The sequence below is a fragment of the Pinus tabuliformis genome, chromosome 5_2 (assembly GCF_031772625.1).
Source record: "Pinus tabuliformis cultivar Carrire ecotype Pingquan chromosome 5_2, CPIR1, whole genome shotgun sequence".
In the NCBI taxonomy this organism is placed as follows: domain Eukaryota; kingdom Viridiplantae; phylum Streptophyta; class Pinopsida; order Pinales; family Pinaceae; genus Pinus; species Pinus tabuliformis.
In genome coordinates this window covers 933299535-933308717 of record NC_142306.1, presented here as the reverse complement: position 1 = coordinate 933308717, position 9183 = coordinate 933299535, and the positions used below count along the sequence as shown (strand labels likewise).

At 40.4% G+C, this 9183-nt stretch overlaps 3 protein-coding genes across 3 annotated transcripts; all 3 read right to left on the bottom strand.

The window, feature by feature from the left end:
• Positions 1-3234: 3234 nt before the first annotated feature.
• LOC149162322 (uncharacterized) lies at positions 3235-5962 on the bottom strand. The gene is made up of 3 exons (XM_089435160.1): positions 5882-5962; positions 5447-5746; positions 3235-5309 (listed from the first exon to the last, which is right to left on the bottom strand). Exons 1-3 carry the CDS (start codon positions 5960-5962, stop codon positions 3483-3485), a joined length of 2208 nt encoding a protein of 735 aa, XP_089291286.1. The 3' UTR covers positions 3235-3482.
• A 25-nt stretch (positions 5963-5987) lies between these two features.
• On the bottom strand, positions 5988-7781 carry LOC149162320 (disease resistance-like protein DSC1). The gene is made up of 2 exons (XM_089435159.1): positions 7077-7781; positions 5988-6984 (listed from the first exon to the last, which is right to left on the bottom strand). The coding sequence occupies exons 1-2, from the start codon at positions 7169-7171 to the stop codon at positions 5988-5990; spliced, it is 1092 nt and encodes a 363-aa protein (XP_089291285.1). The 5' UTR covers positions 7172-7781.
• LOC149162321 (putative 2' cyclic ADP-D-ribose synthase BdTIR) lies at positions 7219-7716 on the bottom strand. The gene has a single exon (XM_089435158.1). It carries the CDS (start codon positions 7714-7716, stop codon positions 7219-7221), a length of 498 nt encoding a protein of 165 aa, XP_089291284.1.
• Positions 7782-9183: the final 1402 nt, after the last annotated feature.

The following is a 9183-nucleotide window of genomic DNA, read 5'->3' as shown; positions in this document are numbered from 1 at the left end:
GATTCCCTCAAGATTCTCAAAGATTCTCCTCTGCTGGGTATCTGCAAATCCGCTGCTAAAAAAGAGAATCCAACCTCGCCATTGCATTCCCTACGAAAATTTGAGAAAAATGAGTATAAACTTGATTACATTCTGAGAAAATGAATTTTTACCTCCCAGAGAATATTAAAGATTCCTCAAAAAATCTGCATAAAAAATATTCCCTAGAATATTCTAGACATATTCCTCGATTTCCATGCAGTTCCACCCCTCCATTCTGTCTCTCTCCCGTTCGATGCTCCGTTCTTCTCCGATGCAAAAGGAAAATATAAGGTTTAAATATGTTTTATGGGCAAAGCTGCCTAGGAGGTCGTTGTGGCTTGATGGTTAATGTGGAAACATTGAGATAGCGAAGTCGGGGGATCAATTCCTGACCCCTCCAGAAATATGCCTGTTTCAATTTTTTATTGAATTAAACCTATATATTTGGTGCATTGTACCCGTTGTAGTATTAATGGGTGTTGTTGGTTGGCGTATGATCGCCCAGTGAGGGCTGGCACACATGGGCCAGGCGGGTTCAATCCCTGAAATGTGATATGTATGGTAGTTGGGTGTTAATACGAAAACATGGCACGTTTTGGTTTTTAATTCCATTACCTTCAAGTGTTAATATGGAATGTTTGGTTGGCATATAAAATATGTGGGTCATATTATATGGTTTTTAATGCCATTACCTCCAAGTGTTAATATGGAATGTTGGGTTGGCATATAAAACCTGTGGGTCATATTATATGGTGTTATAACCATAACCCCTTCCTTTTACATATTCATTGAAATATATTCAACCGCCATTCTTTTTTCACATAATTCGTTGGTTTTTTCAATGATTTTAATATTTGTTTTATTTTTATTTTTTTTGTTTTTATATAGTTATATTAATAACTATTTATTAAATGATTTTTGTTTGATTAAATGCTAGCATGTTATGTGTCGATAGGATAGTTTAGTAGCGATTTGGTCACCACATAAACATAGTGGTTTCACTTGTTGATTGGGATGCCATGTGGTACACTGTGGGTCCCGCTTTTTCCCTTGTCACATCAAACTTTGACGAGCTCTATCTCCCTCATACGAACTCAGATTTGAGTGTCATTTGCATTGTTTGAATCAGGGCAATGAGCACTTAAATATGATGCTGGTTTAAGAGCAATATGATCAATTTGAATTTTGACAATTTCTGAGCCCCCTTGGACTTTTGCATGTCTCTAGAGCCACTTGAATCACAGACAACTAGGTTGATTCCAGGATTGTGCATTGCAGACTCCCTGGAGGGAAGCCTCAAGCTCTTCACAGTTCTGAGCAATAGTGCTTGATCACTGAGGCCTGGGGATGCGCAATGCAGCTCAGTGGAGGTCCCGCTGATGGAGGTTGGTCCTGTCGACAGATTTTCGAAAAAAGTAGCCAAGTGTGTGAGCGAGTGAACTCCTGTATACATGACCTTGCGAACACACACTCAACATGACTCGACGACAGAACACCTCAAATCACAAGACAACATATGCTCAGTGTGACTGACTGTGGGACTGTCTAATGGTGAAAGCGATAAGTGCGACACTTCGGATAGACCTTCAGACGATAATGATGACACTTGCACGAAATTGTGTGTGAGTGCGACAGGTGTTTACATAGTTGAAACAACTCATGCACACGAAGACAAACCTTCGATGTCACCAGAAGAAGGTCACAAGCATGATGTGTCAATCAATATGCCAAAGACGACAGCTAAGAGTTTATCTTCAGCAGAAACAGAGCATCAAGCAATTTGTGCAGCAACATATGAGACAGTTTGGTTGAGGAGACTTCTCCACGATGCCGGACAAGAACAAAAGGATGCAACAGTTATTAGATGTGACAACCAGAGTTCAATCAAACTTGCAAACAATCTAGTGTTTCACAAAAACACTAAGCATATTGATACACAGTTTCACTTTGTTAGGGAGAATGTTTAGTCAAAAGAAATTTATATTGAATATTGTAATACTTCTGATAATGTTGCAGATATTTTTACCCAGCCCCTTGGAAGAATTAAATTTGAGTTATTTAGGGAGATGTTAGTAGTACTAGTGAACCCTTTCTCCATTAAGGGGGGTTGTTGAAATTAATGGAGAATGTATTATTGGAGAAAGTCGGTTCATTTGTTATGAGTGAGTCTTAGTTTAGGAATTAGTTCTTACATTCTAAGTGATTGTTCTAACTCTCCTATTTACATGTCAACTATATATTATGGATGATTAATGATGACTGTGGAGCGTTCTACCAGATGCGAAGTTCTTCAAGTGTAAGCTGCATAGCTTCTTGAATATATCTGTCTTCCATTTTTTAACAAATTCCCCGACACATACATTGTTAAAATATTACAAAATATTAAGTTACTTCTTCAATTCCCCTCTATTCAAATGTTATTAAACATTACCAATGCTCAACTTATCTCACACACTATATATAATAACATTTGAATAGAGGGGAATTATATATATATATCCCAAACTCATTTAAGGTCGTATTCCGGTGTACTGGTCCATCCACTCCACAACACAATGAAATGATAAGAAAGACTTGTTGAAGCAAGTCAGTGGCGAGTTAACAATGAAATGATAAGAAAGACTTGTTGAAGCAGGTCAGTGGCCAGTTAACCTCGTACCGAGAAGAATTACAGAGGGAGCTGAAAAAATGAATTGGCTATCGGACCTGTGGCTAACTGAGCAAGGGTTTCTTTGTTTGTTGCCGAGTATATTTTTAAGTTCTTTGAAAAATGGGTTAGCTGCCAACGCTTTAACCAGAGCGAGGGTTTTTCATCTTCACAGTGCACTTGTTAGCTGCCAGCGTTGGAATGAACCAGACTGAGCGAGGCCATTTTTCTTTGCCCAGTATATCTCAAGTTTGTTGAGGTTCTGCGTTTAAATTTTGACAAATAGAGTTTGGATGTAAAAGCATATGTCAAATGTGTTTATATGTCAAATCTGGTCACAAAGATAACATTGAAACTTTGTCAATGGGAGATGAACATTTGGAGGATAGAAGGAATGTATTTGGAGATAAAACTCATTTAATGGAGGCCTAATTTTACCATCTCCAAAAACTCATTTCCTGCAATTGCTGTCCTGACATAGGTGGCATTTTTCAAAGCTCCTACGCAATGGGCTTCTTTCTTAACTTGGATTCTTTTCGTTCTTGACATGTTTGGAATTTTCCTTAGAGAAAAACATTCATGGAACACGCTATCGATTTTTATCGAAACCCAATGAAGGGAAAATATATTTTAGAACAACCAATGAAATAAAATGTAGAGCATTCCATAGATCGTATAATTCATTTTGCTTCTGATAAAATGCCTTTCATGGTTAACCACAGAACTCTGTATACAGCTTCCAGTGGGCACTATGGCCACGGTCTTGACCACTGTTGTAACTATGAAGTGCCGCTATCATCTGAATACGTGCTTTTCATTCAATGAAGCCTTTCTTCAGTCGCTGGCGCAGCTGCTGGACTACTCCCTCACCCCATTGCAATTCGGTACACCCATACACATCAAGCTTCTCCAACGAACTCAATTGTTCAACATTGGGCAGCCTCCTCAAATTGAAGCACCGGCGCAAGTCAATACTTTGAAGATTCCTTAAATTCTCAACTGAATTTGGGAGGACCTCTAAAGTGGAGCACCCCCTCAAGTCAAGACTCTGGAGGTTTGTTAAATTCCCAACTGATTCTGGGAGCATCTGCAAACTGGAGCACCCTCTCAAGTTAAGACTCGGCAGTTTCCTTAAGTTGCCAACTGAATCCGGGAGCATTCGCAAAGTGGAGCACCCGCGCAAGATAATACTTTCGAGGTTCGTTAAGCTCCCAATTGAATTAGGCAGCATCTGCAAAGCGGAGCACCGGTGCAAGTGAAGAGTTTGTAGCTTCTTCAAGTTCCCAATTGAATCTGGGAGCATCTGCAAAGCGGAGCACTTGGCCAAGTTAAAAGTTCGGAGGTTCGAGAAGTTCCCAACTGAATCTGGGAGCATCTCGAGAGCGGAGCACCCTTGCAAGCGAAGAGTTTGGAGGTTCTTGAAGTTCCCAACTGAATCTGGGAGCATCCGCAAAGCTGAGCAGCCGCCCATGTCAAGAATTTGTAGTTTCTCGAAATTCCCAACTGAATCGGGGAGCATCTGCAAAGCTGAGCACCGAGTTAATTGAAGATTTTGGAGGTTCTTGAAGTTCCCAACTGAACCTGGGAGCATCTGCAAAGCTGAGCACCCGCCCAAGTGAAGAATTTGTAGGTTCGTAAAATCCCCAACACAGTCGGGGAACATCTGCAAAGCGGAGCACCCGCCTAAGTGAAGATTTCGGAGGTTCGTGAAGTTTCCAACTGCACCTGGGAGCGTCTGCAAAGCTGAACACCCGCTCAGGTCAAGAATTTGTAGGTTCGTGAAATTCCCAACAGAGTCGGGGAGCATCTTCAAAGCAGAACACCCGCCTAATTGAAGATTTCGGAGGTTCCTGAGGTTCCCAACTGAGCCTGGCAGTATCTGCAAAGTTGAGCACCCGCCCAAGTCAAGAATTTGTAGTTCCCTGAAATTCCCAACTGAATCGGGGAGCATCTGCAAAGCGGAGCAACCCGCCAAGATAAGAGCTTGAAGGTGGGTGAAGTTGTCAACTGAACCTGGGAGCATCTCCAATGCTGAGCACCCGCCCAGGTGAAGACTTTGTAGGTTCTTGAAGTTTCCAATTGAATAAGGGAGCATCTGCAAGGTGGAGCAGCCGCACAAGTGTAAACTTTGGAGATTTTTTAAGTTCCCAAGTGAATTTGGAAGCATGTGCAATGCAGAGCACCCGCCCAAGTAAAGACTTTGGAGGTTCATTAAGTTCCCAATTGAATCTGGGAGCATCTGCAAAGCGGAGCACCCGCCCAAGTGAAAAGTTTTGAGGTTCATTAAGTTCCCAATTGAATCTGGAAGCCTCTGCAAAGCGGAGCAGCCATCCAAGTGAAAAACTTGGAGGTTCGTTAAGCACCCTACTGAATCTGGGAGGATGCGTAGAGCAGAGCACCCGCGCAAGTCAAGATTTAGGAGGTTTCTGAAGTTCCCAACTGAATCCGGCAGTATTGTCATATTTTTACAGCCCCATAAGAGCATGTGTCTGAACGAATGCATATGACAGAATTCTTCTGGCAATGTTTCAACATAATTCTTGTGTAGGGTTAATGATTCTAGGTTTTTCAGCTTACCAATGGAGTTTGGAAGCGTTAAAACGGGAGCATCAATAGTCAATTCTCTTAACTGCACAGGTGCCTGCAATGTTCACAGTTTTGAACGGGGTAGATGTCAGTTTTTTGGCATTGTTATATATGAAGACACATGGAGCAAGCAATTTCTGAGATTTGAAAACAATACAAAACAACATTTCTGTGAAGAAATAGCATGATTACCTGGGATTCATGTTGCCACAGAGTTTCCAAATTCCCCCCCTCTATATGTAGAACTCTTAAATTCTCTAGTCTAATCGAGGAAGGTAAGGATGCATACGGAAAATTCTTCCAGCAGAGCCATATGAGTTGGGGTAACCATATGAGTTGGGGTAAGTGCTCAACGCTTAATAAGGTTTGATCAAAATCACCTTCAGCCCTAAGAAGCTGCAACCGGCTCATATTAGTTAATAAACGACTTCCCACAAGGTTTTGGGAAGATTGTTTAGGGTCATTTCCATGAACCATGCTAATTCCACGCACCTGAATTGTTCAGTCCTACATGTTAGAAACAAAATCGAGAATCTTGCAATGTTTTGAAAACTCAAAACTTGACAGATACAGTTTTGATAACACAACCCTATTTTGAATATCAGTTGAAAGCTTCAAACTACTTACAGGTGGTTGGTGAGACATATTGCCAAGAAGGTTGAGGCGCCAAATTCGACGTGGGCACTCAGCAGGTTCTTTCTCCGCCATATGTCTGCCGAGGTCTCTAATGTGGTCATGCATTCTTATACGGTTTTCCCCGTCCACATCTACAAGACATCTGTTCTCTAGGTTGCGAAGACCCAGCCATCCTTGCCAGCCGGAGCCGTTCCATATTCTTATAACAGTTTCCTTGTGTTCTCCAATAAAAAAAACAGGCAATGTCTAAGAATATTTGCTTCTCCTCTGGATCTAGATTTTCGTAGCTAATTTGGAGTCTGTTCCGTATATCGCTGGGGAGTATGTTGGATATTTTATTGAATTGCGCTTCCCAGTACTCCAAATCTTTTCCACAAAGCAGCGCTCCAATCACTTTAAGAGATAATGGTAGTCCATGGCACGCCTCCAAAAATTTTTCAACTACTTCTTCAAATCCCATAACTGGATAACTCTGGTTGAAGGCGTGCAAGCAAAAGAGTTTTAGGGAGTGTTGTCGATTAAGGCCGGTCTGCTTGTAAATAAATGACTCTACAATCCCCGAGCTGGTAAGAAGATCCTTGTTGCGAGATGTCACTATAATTAAACTCTCTGTATGAATGGTATCTTTGACTGGTGAAAATAATGCATCCAGTTGGTCGATATGATCCACATCATCTAAAACTATGAGAGCGTGGTGAGAAGATGAGAGATGTGTTCTGAGCTTCTCTGTGCCTTCATCAGTGCTATTTATTTGTACATCCTTGTGAATCAAATCTTTAAGAAGGTTACTCTGAAGGGAATGTAAAGATCTAGTAGCTGCGTTTTCTCTGATGTCACATAGAAAGCAAGATCGACTGTAATCTGATCTGTGTATGTTGAAGAATTCTTTTGTGAGGGTGGTTTTTCCTACCCCACCAAAACCCACAATACCGACCGCTCGAGCCTCCCCACTTTGGTGCTGGGATAACACTATCGCTTCCAGATCCTTTACCTTCTCGTCCAAACCAGTTGGATATTTAGCAACATTCAGACGTGTTTTGCTAACCTTTTTCAAAACTTGTTCCGCGACCTTATCCACGAGCTCACCCTCATCACTGAATAATAATATTCACAATGAAATGACTAGTAAGGAAGGGCTACAAAGAACGAACGAAAGAGTAACAGAGTGAAAAGTGAAGGCCCTTACCCGTTACACGCGCTCAGCTCAAAACCGCTTATTTGTGAGCAATCCGAAAGAGCTTTCCTCCATTTTTGAATGGTGTTGGAGTCATGTCGTGGCATCCATTTCTTGGTTCGAGAATCGAATGTGGTCTTCTTTTCGAGCTTGCTCAGTGCCCGAGCATAATCGCCATTTTCGCCCCTCGTACACAGGAAGATACATTGGAGGATGCTGAGGGCTGTAGCACAAATTCCATCTCTGCCCCGGTCCACCGAAGTTCTGAAGGATGAACGCCATAGAAGACTGGAATAATTGTGGACCCCGACTCCAACATCTGGACGAGCTCATTGAGACACCAAGTGGACTCGGCATATCTTGGAGAGAAAATTGCTATTTGGACTGAGGACGTTCGAATAGCCCCTTCAATTTGGGGAGTTAAGGTGTCGCCCCTTTGCAATTCCTCAGTGTCTAGAAAAGCTCTTAAACCATTTGAGGAAAGACGACGGTACAGGTGGCTTGCGAGGCCTTTCTTGACGTCAGGCCCGCGGTGATTTATGAATACGTTGTACGCATAGTCGCTGGAGTTGCAATGTGAGGAGGCAGTGGAGGTGGATACCGATCCAGAGAATGTTGCGTCTGGAGCAGGCGTCAAGTTAAGGTTTGCCATTACCAGAAAGTAAGAATGGAGATATTTTGCAGAGATGGGAGTAATGCGCGTTCAGTCGCTATATTTTCGTCGTCCTCGTCTGAATAGTTCAGAGATGCGAAGTAACCACAAGCTGCGCATTTGCTACCCTCTCTGCATCAATACCTTAATAGTTAGGTAATGGATTGATTAAAAGAGAAAGCACATAACGCGTTTATTTTCCAAAATCTCCTGATGACAATCACAAAATAAATACGATTACTCACGCGTTTGTTTTCCAAAATCTCTTGACCACAATCACAAAATAAATATGATTACTCACGCGTTTATCTTCCAAAATCTCTTGACCACAATCAAGAAATAAATGTGATTCCCAAAAATTGTTATGGCAGACGATATAGTTCTGTCACTGCATTTTCAAATCTTGTAACGACCGAATATTACGCGGTGAGGAGACATAAAGCGTTTATTTCCCCGGAAATCTGTGTGTGAATGTTCACAGTTTAAAAAATTGATGGCAATTTGTTGTTTATGTGTTTTTTCTTTTTCGTTTTATAAATAATGTACGGAGGTTAATTATGTTTTTTTTTTTTAAGATTTCTTTATTATAATTTACTTAAAAAATATGACATGAAATTATGTCTAAATAAATTTGGTAAATATTTTGATAGATTTATGTTTTAAATTGCTGGACTACAATCACAAAATAAAATATGATTTCTTAGTGGACCACAATCACAAAGTCAATATGATTCCTTACGGACCCAATCGCTGGAGAAAACTGGTGGCATCCACCAACAAAAAGACTTACGGCAGATCATCTACTTATGTCACTGCATTTTTTAATGTTGCAAAGGACAGGATGTTAAGCATTGAGTATACGTATATAAATTTATTTCCTCGGAAATTTCTTTATCACAATTGATCGGGTCTGAAAACTCAATGGTCATTTGTTTTTTACATATTGAATACATACAAAGTGTGTATTTCTCGATGCAAATCCCTTTGTCAAGTTTAAAAATGGGATGCTCCATGTATTTTAATTTATCTTCTGTTTTTATATGCTCTATTATAGCCAGCTTTGAAAATATGATGAATTGAAGTTTTGTCTTTATTATAAATAAATATAAATTTAATTTCTAATAAAAAATTAAATTTATCAAAAAAGCAAGGAGAAAAAGGAAAGAAAGATAAAGATTAAATAAAAAGAAGTATGAATTCAACAAATTAAGAAAATGAAAAGAGATAAAGCAAAAAGGAAGCGATAAGAAAAAAAGAAGAGAATATACACAAAGAAAAAGGATAAGGCAAAGGAAAAGGAAAAGGAAAAAATAAGACAATATACACAAAGAAAAAGGATAAGGCAAAGGAAAAGGAAAAAGGACAAGGGCAACAAGAAAGGAAGAGAAGAGGAAACAAAAGACGAAAGTAAAGGAGACCTAAGAAATGAAAAAGATGGGGCAGGGAAGGGTAGGGCAGGGCAAGGCG